The sequence below is a fragment of the Vidua chalybeata genome, chromosome 2, assembly GCF_026979565.1.
Source record: "Vidua chalybeata isolate OUT-0048 chromosome 2, bVidCha1 merged haplotype, whole genome shotgun sequence".
In the NCBI taxonomy this organism is placed as follows: Eukaryota; Metazoa; Chordata; class Aves; order Passeriformes; family Viduidae; genus Vidua; species Vidua chalybeata.
The window spans coordinates 38,162,158-38,188,070 of NC_071531.1; the positions used below are offsets into that span (position 1 = coordinate 38,162,158).

General features: G+C 39.1%; 1 protein-coding gene across 4 annotated transcripts in view; it reads left to right on the top strand.

Annotated features, from left to right (window-relative positions):
* Positions 1-8,638: 8,638 nt before the first annotated feature.
* The window catches only part of NALCN (sodium leak channel, non-selective), a 229,627-nt gene continuing 212,352 nt past the window's right edge, over positions 8,639-25,913 (top strand). For 3 of the 4 annotated variants that reach the window (XM_053935243.1, XM_053935244.1, XM_053935245.1), the window contains exons 1-3: positions 8,639-9,071; positions 18,828-18,974; positions 21,276-21,458. In XM_053935243.1, the coding sequence (XP_053791218.1) occupies positions 18,867-18,974; positions 21,276-21,458 (291 nt within the window). In that variant the 5' untranslated portion in view covers positions 8,639-9,071; positions 18,828-18,866. The remainder of the gene's footprint in view (positions 9,072-18,827; positions 18,975-21,275; positions 21,459-25,913) is intronic. The other variant, XM_053935246.1, reaches the window with a different exon arrangement.

Sequence of the window (25,913 nt, forward strand, 5' to 3'; positions counted from 1 at the left end):
TGGACAAGCCCGGCTCCAGCGCTGCTCCCCCCGTGCTGCAGTGGCTCTGATTAGCTGCCTGGGAGCGGGATTTGGGCAGCACTCTGGGAAGGAGGCTGGTGCCAAACCCCGAAGTTTACAGTCTAGGCAGGGAAGTAATTAGAAACAGTTGCGCAGCCAGATGGTTTATTTTGATGTTTTAAAAGTGGCCCGTTCACAGATGTGAACGAACTGTCTCATTCTCAAAGTAGAGGCACCGTAAATATTTGAGGTATGTGTATCCCCCTGTCCTTTGACAGACGGCGGCTTGGGATAATTTGTGAAACTTGTACCGACCAGGAGACAGGACCAGCGCTCCCCAGCTACAGCATCCCTGCCTGACTGCTGGAGCACCTCCCTGGCGCCTGCCTCCCCAGGTCCGTCCTTTCCCTCCTTACCCTGAGGTCACCTGCTCACGTCACAGCACCGTGCAACACTGCAGGCTGCCAACCTACACCAGCACGAGTGACTGCACATTAAAGTATTATTAGTTAGCCATTTCCTAATGCCTTATTAAAACACAGTCCAATACTTCATCTCAGCAGTGGGAAATTTTTGAATTGCTTTAAAACAAAGCTAAGAGGAAGGACAGTCTCTCCAAATGAATCAACTTTGGCAGATATGGCCACTGCACTTCTTTATGCTGCAGAAAAGTTTCGGATCCCTCTGGCTGTCCTGGGAAATTGCTGTTTGCCTGATACATCCCTGGGATGGAAAGCTTTTAAAGAAACAAACTTTCACCACAAAAGATGGTAAGTTATAGGTGTCCTAGTCTACACACACATGAATTTTTGAAGCAGGCAGCTGAAAGAAGAAGCTTTCACTGGTTTTGAAGCTTGTATTGGAGATTAAAGCCCTCAGTATCTTTCTCAGAATGAAAAAACTCTTGTTTTAATTTCATATCAAATATCTAATATACTAAAGATTATACTGTTCCAGAAAACATTTTAAGATTTAGTTAAAATTCTGACTCAGAGGCTGCCTTTCCTATGAGTTTAAGTAGGTGTCCTACATTTTACATAGTGAACTCAAGGCTACAATTCACAGCATTTCTGCTAACATAACTAGTTCTGCTAGTTATATTCCTGAAAAAAAAAAAAAAAAAAAAAAAAGCATCAAGCATTTCACTTTGTTCTGCTGGCCTTATCTATGAAAAAAGAACCTTTAAAATCTAGTTTGGGGCCTGTTTTCAGTCAAGTACCCACTTCACTGGAGGATAAAACTTTATCGAAAATCAAAAGAAGAGACTGGACATAATCTGCTCTGGCATCTTTGTAAACATACATTATTAGTCCCTGAAGATATACAGGCTATACCCAAATATTGTCCAATGGACTGTTAAAACACGAGACTCTTGTCATATTTTAGTAAGATATATTGAAGTTGAGAAGTTCAACTGTCTACCCATAGTATACTACCTTCTTTATGACACAATTTTACCCTAAAATACAAGCAAGTAGAATTAGAACGTAAAAAAATCTAAAAGCCCCATATGCAGCTCTTACATACTGAATCTATTTTTTAGTAGTTTTGCCACCCTTTATAGTATATTTCATATTGCAAGTGTGTTAAAATATTTTCTCAAGCAAAGCAAATCATAAAAACCCTGCATTGCATGATCTGTTGGCTTCAGTCCTGTGAATGTTTACAGTCCTGCTCACCCCATGCGTTTGACTTACTTTGATGGATCTAGTGAAAAGGGAAGTAATATCGTCAGGCAAATCAATAAATATTTATTTCTGACAGTCCTTGAACTTTGAAGTCCATGCTTAATGCTATGTGTTTTAGCTGTGTGATAGTTTTTGAAATGTATTTATAATGCTGCCGTAAAAAAAATATTAATAAATTAAAACCCTTTAGATTACAGAAAGGAGAGCTTTTAAGAACAATGTGATTGTCAGAAATTGTACTGCCTGAAGTCTCAATCTAGAGAAGAATAAAGAGAAAGCTTTGCATTTTAAACAATAGTAATTCCCTTTTAGCACTAAATTTATCTTTAATCCACAACTTTAAAGGCTGCCATCTGTTCATCTTCCTTTTTCCCTGAGCAGACTGTTGCTGACAGGTATTCAGAACACTTTCAAGGGGACTACAAACTATAACTTCAAATGTACAAGGAGAAGACATTCACCATGATATGATGAACTTATCATTGTCTTATTTTTTTTACATCTGTCATGTTTTGAAGAAATACACACCTTTTTGCTGTGGACTTTTTGAATTTAGAGAAGGCATACTTACACAGTCAAAGGATGCAGTATTTAAAATGTGCATTCAGAGCTTAAATTTAATAAATGTTTTCATATGTACCTGTCTCTAATACAATATCTCAGTGCTCCCTTAATAGATTTTAACATTTTCTCAGATTATTGTTTAATCGTTTAAGCCTAGAATGTTTGTATGCATGCATGTATAAACATGTATATAAAATATATATATGTACACACGTATGATGTGTATGTATTCAGGAGCTAATTGGCTTCCAAACAGGCTGTAAATTCAATTTAAAAGAAGTCAGTCTCTTTCTAAATGGGAACCTGACATGCTGCCTTGAGAACTGCTCACTTCCTTTCAGCCACTCCTGTACACAACACTAAGGAACTTTGTTCTCTACTGGATAACATACAACTACATGAAGCACAGGGCTTGTAAAATGCATCTTTTCCTATGTATTGGAGTTTCAGACTAAGGCTCTAGACCTGTAGGTTTTTCGTAAATGTATAGTTTACAATTGGTAATGCCACTTCCTGCAGAATAAAAGTTGAAAAGAGAAAGTCAGCATATTGCTGATGAGGAGGAGATGTTGGAACGCACCTGCTAATACTAAACTGCCTTTTCAAAATAGGCATAGACTTAAATAATACTTGTCAGACTAAAAATTACTTCAAATAAAGACATGGAATAAAAATAAAATAGGTGCTGTTAAGCACACTTACACTTGAACTTAATTTTTTAAGTGTATCCTTATTACTGTTCCTGATAAAAGTTTGCAGGATTAGGTAGACACATTGGGATAAACCTTTTCCCTGCAATTTTATTGACCAGTAGAAGAACCAGTAGGGTAATTTCCTATCCAAACTGGTGAAGATTATTTTTGTCATTTCATAGTCTTGTGGACTGTGTAAAAACTAAGCTGCAAGCCTGGGGGGTAGACAAGATAATTCATAGGCAGTGATTTTTTTTTTTTTTTTTAATAAGGCAAACTTCAACTTTGCCAGAATTGTTTTTATTATAAATCAAATATGAATAATATTAAAAAATAAGGAAAAAAAAGAAAAAAGCTTTTTTACTCTAAGAGTGGTCTCATGCTGGAGCAGAATGCCCAGCAATGTTGTGGGATCTTCACCCTTGGACATAGTCAAAAGCCATCTGGACAGGGTTTGGGCAACATGCTTTAGGCTGTCCTGCTCTGGGCAGGTGGGTTAGATTAGGCCATCTCCAGAGATCCTTTCCAACTGCAAATATCCCATAATTCTATAAGTCTGATGGCATAATGTGCTATTGAGCAAGCTTTTATTCAGTTTGGAGAGACAGATGGACTCTGCCTACTCCTTTATTACAGCCTTTATTACAGCAAACATTTTAATTTTGTTGTCACTTAATAAAGCCATCAGCTTTGCAAAACACATTCCATGCCATTCTTAAGGAATTTCTTTTTAATAAAACAAATCAAAATGCACATAAAGTGAACAGTCTAAGCTTAAAAAAAATTTAAACCATCAAAATCTGTCAAATACTCCTCCTGGGTTTCCATTGAAGCCATTTTAGTAACAGCATGGGTTTGTAAGAGTGGAGACTGAAGTATTTAAATGCAGAGGCGTTCAGTTACATCAAAATTTTCTAAAATTAACCAGAAGCTGAAAATCCTGCATATCAAGCAAGTTATTGCTCCTCCATAAAATGTGGAACAAGGAGAATTTTAAGTGTCCAGTGATTCTTCTGTGAAAGATACCCAATCACTAAACTAGGTGGCTGTAAAGATCTAATGCAAACCACTTTAACAGCCATGAAGCAAAAAGTACTTGATGGAGTTAACTAAAATCTGTCTGAATTGAACAGTTCAGAAGTGCATGCAACTGTTGAGAGTCATCACTGTGCTGGTCAACGCCATCCCTGGAAGGAGCAGGAGACAGAGTACACCAGAGCAGTACAGAACTGAAAACCTTGTGTTAATTTTGCTGACATGACATGGAATCTGGGACAGCTGATGGTATCACACAGGGAATACAAACAGCTTTTGGAGTTACAGAATCAAAGTTAGAACAAGATAAAAGCTGAGCTGGTCTGAATGTTGCTGGCCCGAACAGTACAGAATATAAGCTACCCAAACAGTTCAGAGGCCAACATTAATCAAGATGTTATTTTCTTATACTCTAGGGTAAAACCTTAGCTTACTCCTTCATGCCTCAGTTGAAATTTTAAATAGCTGGTAGGTCTTTTGTTTGATCAGTGTTTGCTAGTGAATTCCCCTACACAGCAATAATACCCTGCTTTTACAGAGGCTTTAAGGAAGCACAAGATATTTAAGAATGATCTTGCAAGAAAGCTTGCCAGCAACAATAGTGCATTTTAAAACCCAGTCTACTGCATTCTTAACTATTTAGCATTTATTACAGAAAGCAAGTAAAGCTCTGTCGTAAGCCAAGATAACAGTAATCGTGAAGAGCCCAAGAAAGGAAATAAAAGGCGTAAAATTTTCCCCATAAATTATTACTTTATGTTCAATTTGTGCCTTGTTTCTCAAAAGGGATAGGGTTTCTTGATGCTGGGAATCTTGAAAAATCAAAAATAATGGGAAAGGCTATCTTATTTGTGATCTTTTTAACTAGTTACCTGAATAAGTTACAATGAAGGATCATTCTCATCATTTTGACCAAAGAGCTGCTCATAAGGACAGCAAATTTAAAAAATAGATGCTGCTGAGTTCTTCAAGGCAGAACTCTAGTGCTGAGTGCCTCAACTGAACACATGCACACCAGATTCTCCAGGGCAAAAGCAACCATCTTGTTTCAATGCTGTCTTGCATTGCTTGCTGTTAAACCAAAAATGAAGGAGAGACAGAAATTAAGAAAAAGGAAGTGTGGGAAAACACCACTATTGACCTTCTTCTAAGAACTCCATACTGACTGAAAGCAAACTAATTCTTCACACAGTTAGCAGCAGAATTCAGCCTCTCCTCAAAGGTGTTAAATTAAGAAAACCATACTCCATGTCCTTTATTCTGGTTGATCACTGTTGTCACATGTCACAGACACTCAAGAATGACAATTTTTAACCCATCCCAATCAAAGTCACTCATGAGTGTTAACTGAGTTTCTCTTGCTGATGTCACTTGTCTGATGTTGCTCTGTGACCATTTCTGTTATGGTTACAGGCTTCTGAGCAAAACCACCACTAGCCAGAGCCATAAAGGGCAGATAGGTGGAAGCAAACGGAGCTGCTCAGCTCATCTGATTCACGTGGGGCCCCAATAACACCAGGGGGCTGCTCAGCATGTGCAGAGCAGGACTTCAGACTATGGGAGAACTTTGCGGTAACCATTATTAAGATGACAAAGGACTTGGGCACACTGAGGCCAAAGAGCAACAGGCAGGAATTTAGCAGGTTTTAACTTGTATCCTATGTCAAAATTATTAAATCTTACTTTGGGTCTGAAGTTTAATTCTGAATTGCTAAATGATATTTTGTGGCCTTTTTTAAAAGCTCAAGCACCAAAGTAGTATTTAATTAATTCTTTTAGTCATTATAGACAGTCTGAAATCTAATCAAGCACTATGTTCTTTCATAAGTGGTAAATCAAATTCCAACAATGTTGGAAGTAAGATCAGCTCTTTGGGATGTTTTTAAAATTTGTTTACATTACTCTTCAACTATTTAACAGATGCTTAGGGAAAGTAAGGACAATAAAGTAAATAAAGTTCAAATAAATTCAAAAGTAAAACCAGGGCTTGAGGGCTATCCAGATTCTGTAATGAAATATGTAGAAAAAATAGATGCTTTGAATTTTTTTTTTTTTTTTTGTGTTTCCAGATTATGTTACAGAAATTAAAGTTATAGGTAAGGTTGAGAATTCTCCCCTTGAATTCTCAGTACAACTCTTCTGGAATTTCCCAAAATTTTCTTTTAAATGGACATTCTGCCATGGCCAATTTCAAGCATGTGTTGAAGTATGAAGGATGAATAAGGAAATTCCTTTATCTGGTCTTGATTTGTAGAGATGAGAGGTAAATCTTTACCAAGAAATATCTTTTCTTTTGACCTATTTAACATTACTGTAAAGTAACATTGTAAGATTAACTCCCAAATTCTGTCTTTATCTATATGTTTATGCCTTGCTTTGTAGGTCAGTGTGAATTTCCTAAAATAGAATTAAAACAGACTTCAGCCCTAAATATTAAACATTGTTACAGACTTTAAAGGACTAATAGGTTCTTTGCAAAATTATATCAACAATTTTATAGATATTTAAGTTTTATTCTCACATGCCTTCATCACTCAAGTTCTAAAATGTTCATAATTGCTTTTCATGTGCCACATCTGAAAGTAAATTTGTGGTTAAATAGCAAAGCAAGAAAGGGCTTTTCCTTGCAAACAGAAGACCTTCACCGTCTGCACAATTCTATGAACGGAAGACTACTGTTTCACCTTTGCACACAACATCAAGGAATCAAGGGCTAAATCCTTCTTCCAGCATGAACATCATCTGATGCCAGTTGTGCTCAAGACAGGCTGTCAGAGAAAATCCAGTCTTCTCCTGAAAGTGTGGGTCCCCATTAGCAGCTCGTGCTTCACAGAGTAAGGGGCAGGTAGTAACAATATGTTACCTAATACAACACCAGGTAAAAGTGCCAAATACATAAGGAAACATGTATTTTATATAATACAAACCACGAGTAAGGAAATAAATCCCTTCTTTTTGGGAACTCATTAAACAATATCTAAATTACTGCAGCATATTTTGAACCCCTCTCCAACACATGACAGATGCTAATGCATGAATTCAGTGTCAGGCCACCAAGGCAGTTGGAACTGGAGCACTTGCACCATGAGGAGAGGCTGAAGGAGCTTGGCTTTTTCAGCCTGAAGGAAGGATGGGTTTGGGGGCACCTAGGAGCAGTCTGACAGATTCTATGAGGAAGCAGTCAATAGGACAAAGCTGGGCAATTCCCAAGGGTGAATTGCAGGAGGAGAGACTGCTGACAAGGGAGGGTCCAAGTGCACGTCAGGAAAACATCTTTCAGCACAAGGACAGTCCAGTACAGAAACAGGCTTACCAGGGAGGCTGTGCAGTCTCTGTCTTGGGAGGTTTTCAAGACCCAACCGGATAAAGCCCTGAGCAAGCTGGTGTGATCTCATCTCTGAGCCTGGTTTAAGCAGATCAGTCAGACCAGATGGTCCCCTGAGGTCCCTTCCAGCTGGAAAATTGTTCTATCGAGAATTATTTTTCAGAGGCCAGTATATCCATAGGAAAAATGTTACACAAAGTCACATCCGCTGGCAAATGGTGATTTCTTTTGTTTAGCTATAGCTGCAACGTTTCACTGTTTGCAACTGTCAGTTTTCATTTATGAGACACTATCACCAACAGCATAATGCTGCCTAGCAACTTATTCCAAGTAATGAAACGTTAAGTGGGGAGGAAGAGACAAAATAGGAAGAGTATTATTTGTCAGCACATTTATTCTTAAATTGTTTTGCTTTACAAATTTTTTCTCACAAAACATCAGCTGACTGCTATCAAAAACTGCAAACACTAAAATTAGGTGCTTAAATTTACTGGAATTGCTAATGCTGGTAATACATGTAAGTAGTGCTGGCAGGACTGCATCTGTAATCCTGAGGCCAACTCCCCAACTGGCTTATTAGTTTTGGTTGCCAGCATCAAATAGATATAATTTAAAGGAACCTAATACAATTTATGCTATACACTTTCCTTCAGCTTTCTGGGGTATTTTGCTAAGGGCTTTGTCTTTTGAATCCTATTCCACATCTTTACCATCTCCAGAAAGTTATAGGCTCACATTCTCCACCATACAGTTTGATTTAAACATAAGTTTTCCACAAATTTATTTTTTTTTAATTTGTTCAAGAAGATAAATACAGATTGAACATGTCAACCTGATTTACAGAAACAATTTTCCAAGTATTTCTTCATCTGTTTATTTGAGGTATCTCTTTCATAGACTCATTTAGGCTGGAAAAGACCCCTAAGACCATCTTCTCCAACAAGTGAAGACATTTTTATGAATTTATTTCACTGTGGAGCTCGAGACTGGGTTTTTACATGGCTCTTCAGCAATTTAAAAATTAACCACACCACCCAGTGAAGCAGAGGCAAAGAAGTTTGCCAGCACTAAAAAAAACCCCTAAGATGTACAAATAGGGTTTCTTATCAAAATAAATAACCTATCCTAGCACTTGAAGACCATAATGAAAAAATTGAAAAACAAACCCCAAACCAACCAAGAAACAAAAAAGCTAAAGCCCGAAGTAAAGCATAATGAAAAAAATTGTAAAACAAACCCCAAACCAACCAAGAAACAAAAAAGCTGAAGCCCGAAGTAAAGCCCTACAAAACTGCCGCAGCAAGCGGCGCCTCGGCCAGCGCTGCTGTTGGCAGAGCGCAGTGCGGCTCAGCCCGAGGGACCGCCCGGTGGCTCCGTCCCGTGCCGGGCACCACTCGTGTGTTTCGGGGCGCAGAGAGCACAGTTCCAAGCCCCTGTGGGGGTGTTCTGCGAGACGGGACCGTGGTGGGGATCGCCCCCTGCGGCGGGGCCGCTAAGCCACCTCTGTTCCCAGCCGGGTTCCTGAGCAAGGCGGGGGTCTGTTTGTTCCGAGGCGCCCGTGCGCGGTGGCACCGTCTCCTCCGCACCTGCTCCCTCCCCGCCCGCCCCCGCCGCCGTTGCCGAGAGACTGAACGCGGCCGGCGCCGGGCGGGCCCCGCCGCCCCGATCCATCGCGGGGAGGGCGGCGTGCGAGGCTGGCACAGCACCGCAACGCCCGCACACCCGCGGGGGCCGCTCCCGACCGCGCCATGAAGGGAGATGCTGGCGGTAGGTCGGAGGCGGCGGGCGCGGCTCGCTCCCGGAGCGGGGCCTCCCCGCCCCTCTCCACGGCCCCTCGGTGCCGGCGGCCGCCGCGGCTGTGCCGGGAACGCTGGCGGCTCCCAGGGAAGGGACGGGCGCGGCCAGAGGCCCGCCTGGCTGTGCGGCAGGGGGGAAGGGGCGGCGGCGCCCTCCGCATCGCCCGCCCCGGCCCTCCTTCCCCCGCGGAAGGAGGGGGCGCTCCGGGCCGGCCGCCGCCGGTGGCCTTCCCCGCGCCCCGGGGCCCTCCGCAGCCTCGTCACTGAGGCAGAGCGGGGCCGTGCGGCCAACAGGCCTCTTCGGGGGGCACGCATTTAATGGGGTGGTTGTGGATGGGGACGGGGGTGGCCGCGGAGAGCTCCCTCCCCGGGGGAGGTTCGGCTGGTTCGCAGGGGCTGAGGGCTTGGCGTGGTTGGAGGGACCGATGTACCCAGGCCTGGACTATATCTATTTAACGTACAGTGTCAGGGGTTCGTACATCGCATAGGGAGAGATGCTAAATATTTTTTTGTTATTGACATCTTTTTATTTTAGTACTCTCAGTAAAATCAGAAACATATTTCTAGAAAGGATCAAGGTTTCTGATGGCCTTAATGTGCAAACGTGGCTTTTAAGTCAGCTATGATTTGGTAGGGTAACTGTAGTTGCATCCAGGCAAATATTTACACCAAGAAAACACTAACTAAATGCTGTTTGAGTCTTTTGTATTTATCTTAAGTATCATCAATTTCCTGGTTAGTTTCGTTGTTCCTTTTCATTTCCTTCCCCAGCAGCCCCATTCCACTTGCCCTTTGAGTGATCTATAGAGAAATGATACATATTAACAATGAACTATGCTCTGCTGCTTGAATCACAAAGCTGAAATTTCTTAACTTCGGGAAGGGGATGAGAAATCACATTTCTTCGAGTTGGTCTGACTGGATGCTAGAAGTCTCCAGCTGTCTTCAAGTATATATATATACCTTTGGAGACTTTTAGGAACAGTTGGGTTTGTTTGCATTTGGTGGGTTTTTTTTTTTTTTTTTTTTTTTTTTTTTTTTTTTGGTTTTGTTTTGCTTTACCATTTGAACTTGGTAACTTTCAAAACTGTAACAACTGGCATGTAATTTGTGCTTTAGTCTTCTTGTTTTATGCATCTGTTTTATTTTAATCTGAAATGTGGTCCATCACAGTTAATTGAGCTATCCCACGTGGAAATACAACTTACTCTGTTTTGACTTGTTTCCAGCTCCAGGCCACTGCTGGTACCATGAGCACTATGTAGATCTGTATGGCATTGATCCAAACCTATCTTTGAGTCAAAGACATTTTATGTCTTAAACCTTCACAGTAGAAGATGAATGCTATCACACTGTGTTGTAGGGACTATTGGGCTGCTGGACCTAGCCCTGGAAGACTTCTAAAGACAAGAATGTCTTCTTGAGGCATGAGTAGCTCATGATGAGATAGAACTGGTTCTGGCTTCTGGAGAATTTGGTTTCCTCCCCACCTGCCTAGGTATTTAGGAGTTCAGTCTGTTACAAAGATTTCTGATGTGCTTATGAGTAAACTAGAGGTGTTGCATTCAAAAATAATTTTTACCATGGTACTAATAAAATGCTTCCATGGTTGGATCTCCATTGGTTTTGAGCACAAAACCATCTCTCATTGATTTTGAGCACAAAATCTTTTGGGGATAAAGAGCAAAGTCAGCCTAATGTGGGTGTTAGAGGTTGAATCATATTTTTTTTTCCCTTTCAACCTTTTTCTGTTTTCCCTTTCATTACCTTCATAGCATCTTTTATTTCAGCTGAAATTTCCTGTATTGGTTAAATACTGCTAAACATCTTGCTTTGCAAAATACCAGTCCTAAACTACAGTTGCAAATTGTCTTGATTCTACTAGGTAATTTCTTTTTCCTTTCTTTATTTTCTGTGATATTTTCATCTTTTATCACTTTTTTTTTTTTTTTTCCCTTCATGGTGAGGACAATCAAGTAGTGAAACAAGTTGCTCAGAAAGCCTCCTTTGCTGGAGGTTTTCAAGACCAGACTGGAGTAACCTGAGCAAACTGAATAGCTTGGGCTGTCACCAGAGTTGATACTGCTTCAGCAGGAGGTACTATTGGAGACCTTCTGAGATCATAGAACCAAATAACGGTTTGGGTTGTAAAGGACCTTAAAGATCATCTAGTTCCACCCCACTGCTGTGGGCAGGGACAACTTCCACTAGACAAGATTGCTCAAAGCCCTATCTAGCCTGGCCTTGAATACTGACAGGGATGGGACATCCACAGCTTCTCTGGGAAACCTGTTTCTGTGCCTCACCATCCTCACTGTAAAGAATTTTTTTCTAATATCTAATCTCAACTTACCCTCTTTTATCTTAAGGCCATTTGCCCTTGTCCTGTTGCTACGTATATTTGTGAAAAGTCCCTCCCCAAGGACTGTAACCCCCTTTAGGTACTGGAAAACTGCTCTGAGGTCTCCCTGGAGCTTTCTCCAGGCTGAACAGCTGCAACTCTTCTCAGCCTTTCATCATAGGAGAGGTGCTCCAGCCCATCTTTGTGGCCTCCTCTTGACTCATTCCAGCAGGTTAACGTCTTGTGTTGCAGGCCCTGGACCTGGGCCCCTGGAGAATCTAGGTGGGGTCTCACAAGAGCAGAGTTGAGGTCCTTCCAACTTGAACTGGCTTATGATTCTATGAACAAAGTTTTCCTTTTTTTTTTTTTTCCCTTCCCTCCAAAATAAAGCCTTTGCCTACAGTACATAAAGTACCAGAGGTTATGGTGCACCTTGTAGGAACTGCCCTGCAGCAAGGGCATGTCAATTAGTTTGTTTCAAAGGGAAGATAAGAGGATTAAAAAGTCCTAATTCTCTTCTCAGGACTTCAAGTTTAAGGTATATAGGCATTAACTTTTTTTGCTGTCAGTTTCTTAAAGGATAGAAAAGGAAGAATTTGCCAAGGAATGATGATCTAGAATATTTCAGTTTCTTTAATAATTATTTTAGCAAAAATTGTAACAAATATAAAAGAATATGACCACCATTTATTTTAATTTGTATGTATTTAAATAGTGAGAAGATGGATATACAAGGTTCTAGGCATACTAGCATGTAATTAATGATACAACAAAATCCCAGAAACATTAAAATAATCACTTAAGCAGGCATGCTGCCATCCATCTGCCTACAGAGAAGCTCCTTTCCACCCATGTATCATGCTGGGAAGGAATTCCTTCCTTTAAAACCTTGAAAAATTGATCCACAGTACTCAGAGCATGTTACTGAACGTGGGGTATTATAAAGAGAGTTTGTTCCTTGAATCCACTCAATCAATGACCTGGCACTGCCTGTCCCCTTATGTTCATAAAGGGCTAAACACATTTTCCACCTGGACATGGTTATGCTGCAAAAGAAAATTCCAGAACACTGCTCTCTGGTTTTATCTAGCATGATTCTTACTAAGGACATTGCTATGTGTCTTTTTGTCAGCAATGGGCTCTGACATATATTTGTATCAACTACATTGCAGTTGATGGATCCTAGGTCAGCAAATGGTGGGGAGCTGGCCCACAGTCCCAGTGAAACTTTCAAAGTAAACCAGCTGTTAAACTGTACAAATGTATTTGGGAAGGAAATACATTGCCACTGGTATTTTCTCTACATATGATTAGTGTGCATTCAGTGGCCATCATTACATTTTAGCATTTTATCAGCCATTCTGACAGTATAATTGTAGAACTTGGAAAGCTATCATATTGTCTGGTCATGCCAACAACCAGCCTGTTAGGGGGAGGTGGAGGGTGCTCACCAGTCTTGGTTTCCACTGAAAAGAAGAAGCGGGCTCCTTGTACAGGGAAGTAGCTGCTTCATGCTTGGATGTGTTCCACCTTTGGGATACATGGGGAGCTGGGACTTTGAAATGTGAGAGTGTACTTGCTCTTTACTACAAAGGTCACTTTGGTGTACCTGGATCTCTATCTTGTATGTAAAAGTGTAGTGGAATGTGATATAAACATAATTTAAAAAATCATCTTCAGTTGTTCTGGCTTTTTTTTTTTTTAAGTCAACCAAATCTCTTAATTAAAAAAATGTGGAAAAGCTAAGCAATTATATTTAAAATTAAAAAGTTCTGTTTGTGGCTGAATCACTGTACCATGTACATGTATGTGTAGTTTCTTCAAAATTGTGTATTGCAGATGTTAGAAGGGTTAAAGTAAAATGAACAATATTATGTGACAGTAGCAGTAGACTGTGTCTCTGGCTCACAAGAGGTCTGCCTTTGTATGCAATGAGATATTTGATTCTGCTTGCTGGGTAGTATTTTGGAGACATCTGAGAAGAAGAATTTATATATAAGAAATAAATTTTGTAAGAGCATTGTCCTTAGCCAACAATAAGGGAAAACACAAGAAATGCATTGCGAGCAAAGAGCTGAAGTCTGAACGCCTTTCTGTTTTCAGACTAGATGTTGTTACATTGGCAGCCTCAAGCAATTTTTAAGCTTTTCACAGTTTTGAACCTCAGTCCTGGTATTTTTAGTAATTTACAAGATATCATCAGTCGTTCTTTCCTATGTGTATCCAAATTATTTGAAAATATGAATGTAACTGATTTTTAGAATATTTCCTTCAGTGTACCTTCTTTGTGAGGAAACAGCTTTGTTTTTAATAAATATTAAAGTTTGGTCAGTTATTAGCAGTATATCATGCTTAAATAACAAAGAGATCTTTCAGAACATTTCATCAGATACAATAATGATACCACACAGAGAAAAAGTACTGAAATAAGCTCTTACTTGAAATTAGTTATGAGTTAATAGCATCTGTGGTGGCATGTGTCATGTGATTGTATCCACTGGAATACTGTATTTACCCTTCTAAAATAAATATATCTATACTGTTGTGTATGCAGCTTGCTCACTTAGATTTTTGCTACATGAAAACAAATGCTGAAATGCCATTTAACTGTACCCATACCCAAAATCAGGGATAGAAGAACCCATGGATGCAGGGAGCAGGCAATAGAGACACAGTGTCAATTTGCAAAGAAGGAAAGGAGAAGGCTATTGATGAAAGAATGGAAACTTCTATTTTTTCTATAACCATGTCGTGCATACTGAAGTTAAGAGCAATCAGTTTCTCTAAGGTAGCCTGTACTTTGGGGCTTTTTTAATGTATGGTACGGAAATGGGGTTTTGTCATCATGCTGTGTGTATGGGTGTTCACATCATCTTCCTGTCACCCATTTTAGCTCTCACATTTCTAATTATTGTCTTGAAGTGTATGTGCCACTTTCTGTGTCCCTGCTCTGGGAGAAGTTGGAAGCAGAGTTGACATTTTCAAAGAGAGAATTGAAGAGAATACTTGTAGGTGGCCTGCCTTGGGAGGACCTTCAGGCAGTGCTCACATGATCTCAGGTGACAAAATCAATAGGCAGTGAGAAAAAGTATGTTGGAAGCCATCTAAGGATGTGTCTGATTTTTGAATTCTCTCTCCATAAGTTATAGGTAGGGATATCTGCTTTGTTTTCCTGTTGATATTTCTGTGAAGTCATTTTTCAGCTGCCTTCTTTGTCAGCCAGAGCCTTTTTAAGCATGTTTTCCTGACTTTGTGATAGAGATCTTTTGAGCAGATTATGCTATATACAGTGAGCTTGCTTTATAAGTGAGACTCAGATTTCTCAGTTTTTGATTTTGTGGAGGATCAGCTACTTTTTAAAATTTGTCTTTTGATTTTTTAGGAACTGCATATTTCCATTAGAAGGAGTGTCTTGCACTTAGTGGGAATACTGCAAACTGGGTTATATCTTCTTCTGACTCTTTTTTTCCCGAAGTGCACAGTGGGTTCACCCCAACCATTGTCTTAGCATACTTTCATTTCAGCAGAAGCTGCAAATTTAGTGGATGGGGGTGGTTTAGAAAGCGTAGAGGTTGCAAAACATGCCTGCAAGTTCAGAGATAGAAAGGAAGAGAACAAGGCTGCCCTAATGAATCTGAGGGGCTCAGAGTGTGAGTAATTTTCTGTTTAGTTCTATTCCTTTTAATTTGCCTTTTCTTCTAAAAATAGAGGAGAAATTGAAAAGACAGTACGTTGCTCCCTGAAAAGGTTGACACCTGCAATGTGAATTTTCATTGCTACTATAAAGAATGTACTGCAAAGAAATGTGAAGTGGTTGTAGCCCCAAAACTCCATGCTATTTTCCTGTCTTAAGAGCCTGTCTTTGCCCTGCACCCAGTATGTCTTAAAAACATTGCAGCTAGAAATACATCCTAGGGAATGTATTAAGCCTTTCACATTAATAACAGGTTGTGATCAAAGAAAGACCTAATGACGTATGTCGGAATCAATGCAGGAACTGCAGGGGTGGATTTGTATCAGGGTTAGGGAGGGCTACATCCTCCTCATTGGCACAGCTTGGTGCGCTGCTTGCTGGGTGTCACATGCTGGAAGGAGTTCATGCACATCTCCCCTTCTCTTCATCCTTCAACTGCTTCATCCCTGAAAAAACAAGTGCAAAAGGGATTAGTAGTCCAAGGGTTAAAATTCTTTACATACATGGCAGAGTTCTGAAACTGCAGCACATGGAAAAAATCTAAAAGTAGTGAGAACAGCAAAAACAGTTGCATAGAAGCTTGAAAGCAACTGTGCTTTAGTTTGAATAATCTTGCTAAAGACCATATTATTGGTTTGTCATCTTTATTCTGAATTTTTGTGTGCATTTCTGGTCATTTCAAGTAGAGAAGTAAGCAAGCTGATTCTTTTATTCCATAGCATTTCCTCCCTTCCATTTGGTTTTATATACATGGAGATTTGTTTATTCAAGGCTGCCTCTTAAAAACAAGTATTCTAATTTCTTGAGTCACAACACTGATTAGCTCAGTTGGTCAGAGCATAGTGCTAGTAATGCCAAAGCTGTGGGTTTGGTATCCATATGCACCATTCACTTAAGAGTTGGACTTGATGATCCTTCTGGGTCCCTTCCAACTCAGAATATTCTGTGATTTCTGTGATTTAAGTATGTGAACTGAATCTATTATGGACATTTATTATGAACATCTAAAGTTCATGTTACTTTCTGTGCCTGGACCGATTAAAAATAACTTGAACAAATAAAGAGGCACTGGGTAAAAGGAGAAGTGGGAATTTCATTAGAAGGGTATGGCTAATCTTCCGCATATCAAATATATAAATAAACAATACTGAGAAAAGCATAAAAACAACATAGTTTGTTTAATAGACTGTTGATAATTATATGCTTTTTTACCCAAATGGACATAGCTTGTTATTTAGACAATCATTTATTAAAAAAAAAACAAACAAACAAAAACAAAAAAAATCAGTAAGTGGCTAAACAAAAATCAGTTTTTCATATCCTTAACTTTTTCTCATAATTATTGATTGCACTTATCTTATTAATTCTCTGTTTACTGCTACATCTTTTCTTAAAAGCTTACTAGAGCACAGTAATAGCTATTACCAGAAATAGTAAATACAAAATTATTATTTTTTTATTTCACTGATTAGCTTCTGAGTAACAATTTCCAAAAGAACATACTTGTAAGAAACATTTTAGGCAGCATTTTTTTCCCATAGGGTTTTGGGAAATGCAGGTCCCAAGGCATTGCAGTAACTTACCACTATGCTAAATGCAGCCATTTGAAGGTTTCATGACCTCAAAAGGCACACTAGCAGCTCTGAGAGTTGAAGGATTTCTGGTCGTGTTTTGGTCTAAGTAGAGAAAAAAGGTCAATCCATTACACTGGGAAAATGGGAAAAAATTTTAAAGAGGAGGAAGTTTCAAAACAGAAGTGGGAGCATGAAACTTGAGCATGAACGTGGAGAAAGCATGCAACCTCTCTGAATATTATTTCATTTTTCATTTGTTAAAGAAGGTTTATTAATATATAATATTCATTTCACAGTATTTGCATGTTTTTAGTGACAGCTTACCAGTTTTACTTGTGTTAAGATTGCTGTGAATGACCATTTAAAATGAATGTAGGTGTCAGAAGTTGTCCCTTATTTTGTGCCTTTAGATTATTTCTGTTTGTTTTTAAAAATCGTTTATTACATAATGTCAGCTCCTCCAGCTGGGAACATTAATACAAGACCTCAGCCCTGTTACTATGTGGTTTCTACAAAGACCAATGGTTCAGACTTGGTTTTACAGAGACAGGAACTGACCTCTTGAATCTGAACAAGAAAACAGAGGAGGAGTAGACTTTGAGGGACTTGGAATAAGATTAAGTGTTTACATTTGTCATAACAACTAAAAAGAAGAGACAGACAAGGATGCAAGCATAGTGTTTGGACATAAAGCAGCAGCCCATGGGATTGAAAAGGCCAGCTGAGACCAGGCACATGGGCATTTCTGCAGTCCTGAACCCACTATTGCCTCCAGCTAATCGAGGACAGTGTTTCTTGCATTCATGTTAGAGAATGTGTCATTGTGATACTTGTGGCTGTAATTACCAGGGCCTGTAGTGACAGCACAACAGAGCAACACAGTTAAACTGGAAAAGGGCAAGATTTAGGTTGGACATAAGGAAGAAATTCTTTAAAATTAAAGTGGTAAAGACATACAAACAGGCTGTTCAGAGAAGCTGTGATAGCCCTATCATTGAAAAGTGGACAGGGCTTTCAGCAACCTGATCTAGTGAAAGATGTCCGTGACCATGGCAGGGAAGTTGGGTTACATTATCTTTAAAGGTTTCTTCGAACTCAATCCATTCTGTGATTCTATCTTATACTAGTTTTGACAAACTTTTGGTTGTTACAGGGCGGTGTCCCCTGCAAACACTTGGTCCAAAGTAAAGGTCCAGAACAAGGTCCCGAGATCTTGGTTTCTTCCTCCCCCACTTTGCTCAAAAAATAAATAAAAAAAACAAACTCTAAGAGGTTGTATTTAATGAACAATAGAATTGTATTTCATGGACAGACAGTTACTTCTCAGGAGAGTGTATCTTCCTCATCTGTTTTAATTTCTTTAGACACTGGGATCCATGAACTGTGTCTATGGGAAAGTCAATCTAAGATTTAACTCAACCTTGCTGCTCTCATGGTCTGTCCCCTAGTTGTGGCTCACATAGCTGAGCATACAGAAGGCTCAGTCAGTGCCACCCATGCAGGAATGTCCAGACGCAGCCTGACCTTGTGGAAATAACACGTTTTCCTCAGTCCTTCCATGTGCCAACACATGCCCCACAGACAGCCAGCTGGCTGGCTGTTGGATAGATAATTGTTAGCATCAAAAAAAGTATTAGAAAAATACATGTTGATAGTAGTATATAGCAAAAAGGCTCTTCTGATTTCAGTAAATAACATTAACATCTATTGGCTGCTTAACATTGCCTGTTTGCCTTTGGCATGTTGGGATTTATCTTAGCCTAGTGTAATAAACGGAAATGTCACCATTTAATTAAATGGCTCCAGGTCAAATCCATCCAATGATTACTCTGTTGAAGTTCACAGCAATAGCATTCTTTGCATGTTAGAACAAATTTTCTGTCAGTGTTGCTAAGTTTCTGGTAATTGTTTGTGTTGCATACCTTTGTTCAATTTTTTTGTAAACTAACAAGTGTCACGTCAGTGATTTATATTTAATAAAATCAATATCTTATTAATCAGTAAGTACAAAAGAAGTGTGCATGCAAATAAAATGCTTTAGGTTATTTATAAAACTGTTCAAAATGGATTGTAAAATTGCTCAAGTGAATTAATGTTTTCTGTCTTTTTCTCACCAAGGAGGTTTCATGATTATACATAGAAGAAGTTAACTTCAGGATGCTAAAAAGGAAACAGAGTTCAAGGGTGGAAGCCCAGCCAGTTACGGATTTTGGTCCCGATGAATCTTTGTCAGACAATGCAGATATTCTATGGATTAACAAACCAGTAGGTATCTCGTTATGTAATTACTAATTTTAAGTAACTTGAATTGTTGAAACATGACTTCAACAAAAATTCTGAATTAGATATTAGTCAGAAACAAGTTTTGAACTATAGTTGCTTGTGTACCAGTTAATTTTTTGAAAAACACCAAAGACTAAATAAAAATTTTTCTTTTGGCTGTTCCAAAATTATGGGATTGATAAAGCGGTATTTTCCAACCAGTTCATCTGATTGATTCTTTTAAAACAGGCATCCTTTCAAGGTCTCTCGTTCCTAATATGTTTGTTGAAATTACAAGTTCATAAAATGAGCTTTTGAAAAGGATGTTAAAAGGAGGATTTTGTTGCTGAAGTGGTAGTCATCAATAAGCACTTTTGATTTTCAAATCTCTCCTTTTAAACCATTTATGAATATAAAAGTGTTGTTATTTTGGTTGTTTATTTTGAAGTACCGCTCTCATTTTTCTCATACCATTTAACCTAAAACCTGCCTTGAGAAAAAGAGAGGTGTAAAAGTGTCTGGCAACTTGAAACTGGGGAAAATTTCATTAGGAGTGGAGTTCTTAATAGCCTGTACAGTATTAAGAAAATGTCTTTACCATGTAAATACAGATACTATGATTGAATTATTTGTTTAGGAGTGAGCATGGATCCAGGATTCCAATATTGTGAATGATTTCTAGTTTTACAGAGAAGACATTTTCATATTTCTCTTAGTGTATAATTTTTTACTTTTTAAAAGCAGGAAGTAAAATATTCTGAAATAATACCTGTTGCTAGCATTGCATTCATTTAAGGAAATCATTATCTCACATTATCTCATTTGTAGTAAGGATGCCAGATCCCCTCAGCTTTGCTGCCGAGTTTTAACACCTAAAACTACTTAGCATGAATTAATATATGAGTGTTGTCTGTCAGTTATTTAAGTAGAATGTCTGTATTCGCTGCTGTAATAAACTCAAAATGTCATTGCAGAAATATATGATGGGTATTTACCTACATTTCTCATCACATAATGCACGAGGTTTTCATGGAATAATTTTATCTTGTCATGCTGATGGACTAGTTGTATATTGCTTAGTGTTTGAGTACTGGCATTTTACTCTGTCAGGGAACAAGTTTTGTATCAGCCACACTTTAATACTTATGTTAATTGTTTCAGTTGAAACAAGGTTCAAAACAAAGTGGATGTTAATGGGATGGTGAAGATCATTCATAAGGTGCCTTCTGCTTCCAAATTATTAATCTGAGCTCAGAGTATGCAAATTATAGAACTATTCAATTCATGTCAGATATCATTACATTTAAAAGAGTGAACAGTGAGTATTAAATTAGGTGGCTGACCTTGAGTCTTTCGGATATCAAAATGTCTGAGGTACACTGTAAATGAGTGTAGAATTTTTCCCCAGATGAAAAATTTTGATAAATATACTTCAGGTTTTTTTGTTTAAAGATTTTTTTTTTTTGCTGAAGTATCTTTTCCTTTTTGTTACAATCTTATGTAGGTAAGGTACAACCTTACCAACTATGATTCATTATACTTGCCTGACTTCAAGATGTTTCAATCATATTTTGCTTTAAAAGGGAAAATATCCAATCCTAAACCTCCATATTGGTACATTCTGCTTTTTAGTTACACCTCCCTCTCTGACTGGCAATGAGGAGTGGGACTGAGTCCTAATTAGTAATAGAAATGAACTGTTCTCCAATAGCAACAAAACTTGATTGGAACAAAAGTGAATCCTGAAAGAAGTAGCTGTCTGTGACATAGTCTCTTTTATATTTATTCTTTTTATATTTATTATTTTCATAACCAGAAGGATGCTTTTAATCCTGTGACTCTGATTTAAAAATAATTTCTTCTTAAGTGTTGAACTAAAATTTTCCACAAATATTTTATTTAATTCATCCTCTCAACTTCAACTAATACTACCTATTGTCAACCTTAAATGTAATGGGTTGTCATTTGAAAAGAAATTGAATTACAAGTGCCACAAAGTAGAAGTGATAGAATCCTTGTTCTCAGTTTCATGGCTCTTAATTCATGTTTTCTGACTTATACAACCCCACTAATTAACTAATAAAAGTATATATGTGTCTCTATGTGTATAAGTAATTTAGGAGTGTTTATTTTTGGTTGAAGACCTTTAATATGTGGATTGTGATGTAAAAGGACACAGACGTGCGTTTACGAAAGACTGCTAGGATAAGTTATGGAAGCTAAATATTTGAGGGTTTTTTGAACATCAAAGAAATCTTGTAATATCTCATGTTTGGGTTTTGGTTTTTTTTAAATTTTTTTCAGTGGGTGCACTCTTTACTACGAATTTGTGCCATCATCAGTGTTATTTCTGTGTGTATGAACACTCCAAAAACCTTCGAGCATTATCCGCCTCTCCAGTATGTGACATTTGCTCTTGATACTCTGTTGATGTTTCTTTACACTGCAGAGATGATAGCAAAAATGCATATCCGTGGGATAGTTAAGGTAAGCATTTAAACAGTATTCTCTGTGTGCTTCCAGTGATCTGAATGCATGCTAATGACATTTGGTATTTATTTTTTATCTTGCCAGCTTTTTTTGCTATGATTGTTTTTAACTGCAGTCAACACCATGGTGTATAAACTGAAATGATAGAAGGATAAAGATGTAGCTTTACTGCATATTTAATCCCCTCAAAATATAAGGCAAGCATTCATAATAAAGATTTCCTATTAAGAAAACAGGTAGTTTCATTTTATTAGTATAAAGAATTAAAGGAAAAATAAACTACATACACAATAGCATTACACATCTTTTGGTCCATATATAGACTTAGAATTTTGATTTCCATTTCATATGGCTGGGTGTGTTGTTGTATGGCTACTTTACTTAAATAAGAACATGAGTCTTACTGTGAGCTAGTAGAGAAAGTGATCTTACTTAGAATTTTTTTTACCTTGATATAGTCCATGTTGATAAACAAAATGCTTCTCTTATGATATGTCTGCTGTTGTTGCAGGGCTAATTTGTGTAAGTAGATTGGAGGCTGCAAAATTGCAGAATAGTTTAGTAATCATTATTTGGTACCATTATTTTATTGATTGTTTCTAGCCTTCTCCAAAAAGATACACATTTGGCTTTCATGTATAGAATCCATTTGCAGACCTTACTGACAATGCAATTATGGCACTGCTGTACATAATAGATAATGTGTGTTATGTTATCCTTGCTTTTAACTCCTTAAATGTCTGGTGACTCCAGAGACATCTGTACTTAAGATCTTAATTTTTACTAAGTTTACAGATAGCAAATTCAGAAAAAAACTGAGCTATTGTGTCATCATACTTAATGAATATTAATAATAAAAGTTTAATTGTCATTAATATTAATATTTAGAAAGTTACTGAAATAAGATGATTCTGAGAAAATTGTCATGGGTTGTGTAAAGCCAGAGTAGCCCTTTGTGAAGTGCTGTTTCTTGCTGCCACCTGAGCTCTCTTGTTCAGGGAATTAGTGACCATTGTGAACGTTTGAACAGTGTGGGAATAAAAAGTTACTATTACAACCAGTACAGCATTTGCAGAGAAAAGGAAATGTAGATATTAATGCAGAGAGAGGGGTGGCTTTTGTACAAGGCTTGATTTCTGAGCTTTTGAGTATGCAAATACCAACTTCACTCACAGTCAACAGCTAGGGGCTATGAAAGATATGCTGCTGCATAGCCTATTGTCTTTACTTCGTCTAAATTTGTGGGTTTGTGAGAAAAGAATGTTAAGGATTGCTATTGTCCTTATGGACAATAAGGACAGCTTATTTCAGCTTGCCAGAAATTACTTGGGAGCATCACATAGCTGGTACAACCTGGGCCAGAAGATTCTTAAGAAACCTGAATGACAGCATTATGAAACAGGTCCTAAGGGAGATGACTCAGAAAGATGCTCCCCTTGATCTACTGCTTGTCAACAGAATCAGTCTCATGAATGAAGTGGAGATTGGCAGCTGTCTTGGCAAGAGTTTAAAATCTCTGTTAACAGGAGGAAAAATGACAGCAAAACCTCAGGTGTGGACATGAGAAGAGTAGACTTCAGGATGTTCAGGGAGGTCCCCTCACTAAGTGAGGTCCCCTGGGAAAATGTTTTTTACAGATGCTGGGGTCCATCAGTTCTGGTCACTTTTTAAACATCATGTCCTAATGAAACAGGACCAGGCAATTCCCAAATGTCAGAAGTCAAGCAGATGAGGCAGAAGGCCAGCTTGGCTGAACAAAGTCTTCTCTTGGAAATAAAGCAAAAAATGAAAGATGTATGGCCAGTGGAAACAAGGTCAGGTGACATGGGAAGATGTGAAGATGCTGCTTGTTACTGTAGGGAGAAAATTTATGGGCCAAAGATCAGCTGGAGTTAAACCTGCCAGAACTGTGGGGGACAATAAAAAGAGTTTTTTCAAGTATATTAATGGCAATAGGAAGTGTAAGAATAACATTAGCCCTTAACAGGATGAGAATGATCACCTCACAAACAGGGACATGGACAAAGCAGAGGCATTTAACACATTCTTTGAGTCTGTGTTCAACATGGATGATGGATCAAGGGGATCTCAACCTCTGAGTTGGAGACCATGACTGTGAGAATGATCATCTCCCAGTTGTCCCTGAAAATGTTCAGGATCTGCTGCTCCAGCTGGATCACTACAAATCTGTGGAGCTTGATGGGATATATTAAAGAATCCTCAAAGAGCTGCTGATGTCACTACAAAATCTCTCACAATTATTTTTGAGTGCTCTTGGGAATCTGGAGATGTCCCAGCTGACTGGAAGCTGGCAAATGATGTCCTGATTTCCAGCATGGGCAAGAAAGAGCATCCCAGAAACTACAGGCCTTTCAGACTCACTTGAGTGTCTGTTGTTGTGGAGAAGATTATTCTGGGAGGTGTTGAAAAACACCCAAAAGACAATGTCAGCTTGGCTTTGTAAGGGGGAAGTTCTGCTTATCAAATCTGATTTCCTTCTATGAGAAGGTAACCCACGTAGCTGATCAAGGGAAGCCAGTGGATGTAATCTTTTTGGATTTCAGTAAAGTTTTCAATACTGTCTCTCACAGGATTCATCTGGACAAAATGTTCAGCACACAACTGGACAAACACATCATGTGATGGGTGAGCATCTGGCTCATGAGTCAGGCACAAATGGTTACAGTGAATGGGGTGACATCAGACAGGTGACCTGTGACTAGTGAGGTTCCACAGGGCTCATCAGCTCTGTGGTCTTCAACATCTTCATTAATGAGTTGGACACAGGACTGGAAGGGATACTGAGCAAGTTCACAGACACTACAAAACTGGGAGGAGCTATTATCTCCCTTGAGGGCAGGGAGGACCTGCAGAGAGGCCTCAACTAAATCGGGAGCTGGGCAATCACAGCTCATATGAAATTCAGCAAGGGAAAGTGCTGGTTCTGCACCTGGGATGGGCCAACCCTGGATGTACAGTACAGACTGGGGAATGAGATGCTGGAAAGCAGTGCCATGGAAAGGGACCTGGGGGTCCTGTCTACAGAAAGCTGAATATGGGTCAGCAGTTTTGAGTGCTACATTATAAGAAAGATATTATCAGAGAGAGAAATTATCAGAAATTATCAGAGAGAGTCCAAAGGAGTGCAACAAAGATGGTGAAGGCCCTTGAGGGGAAGACTTATGAGGAGTGGCTGAGGGCACTTGGTGTGTTCAGCCCGGAGAAGAGGAGACAGAGGGGAGACCTCACTGCAGTCTACGACTTCTTCATAAGGGGAAGAGGAGGGGCAGACACTGATCTCTTCTCTCTGGTAACCAGTGACAGACCTGAGGGAATGGCCTGAAGTCGTGTCAGGGGTGGCTTAGGTTGGATGTTATCACCCAGAGGGTGTTTGAGCACTGGAACAGGCTCCCCAGGGAAGTGGTCACTAGCACCAGTCTGACAGAGTTCAACAGGAATGTGGACAATGTTCTCAGGCACATGGTGTGACTCTTGGGGCTGTCCTGTACAGGACTGGGAATTGGATTCAATGATCCTTATGGTTCCCTTCCAACTCAGCTTATTCTGTGATAGACTAGACTAGACTAGAATAGTTTGAAGGGACCTTTGGAGCTACAATCATAATCTAGTCCAACTTCCTGACCAATTCAGGGCTGACCAAAACTTGAAGTACTTTGCTAAGGGCACTGTCCAAATGCCTCTTAAGCACAGGGTTTGGGCATCAACCATTTCTCCAGGGAGTCTGTTACAGTGTTTAACCACCTTCTTTATGAAATGCTTCCTAATTACCAGTCTGAACCTTTCATGACACAGCTTTGAACCATTCTCACGCATCCTATCACAAGGTACCAAGGAAGTCAGCACCTCATTCTCCACTTCCCCCCTTCAGGAAGCTGTAGAGAGCAACAAGGTTATGCCTCAGCCTCCTGTTCTTTGAAATAGACAGACCTAGAGTCCTTAGCTGCTCTGCATGGGATGAACTTGTCTCTGATTATTGTATGATGAGCTTGTCTTTGAAGCATGTCTGACGAGTCTGGGCACACAGAATTAATGGCTGTCTGGAGTTGGTCCCATTGCCTCAATTCATGTTATAAATGTATAGATAACAAGACAGGTAATTTCTTTTGTGTACTGACATTTTGCTCTTCATTTATTAGATAAAAATTCAGTAAAATAGATATAACCACTATTACACAAAGAGAGTTTAAGTAGAAAATGCCTGCATTTATTATTTTTTTACAATTGAGGATTTGCTTAAAACCTAATGTCTTGTAGCATTCATCAATAAGTATAATTACACCGAAAAGAAGTACCTTCTTTGGCGCCATTTGGGGAATTGTAGAATAACTTAGATGTAAGGGACGTCCAGAGGTCATCTGGTCTGACCTGCTGCCCAAAGCAGGTCCAGTTAGATAATGTTGCCCTTGGCTTGGGTTGTCCAGATGAATCTCA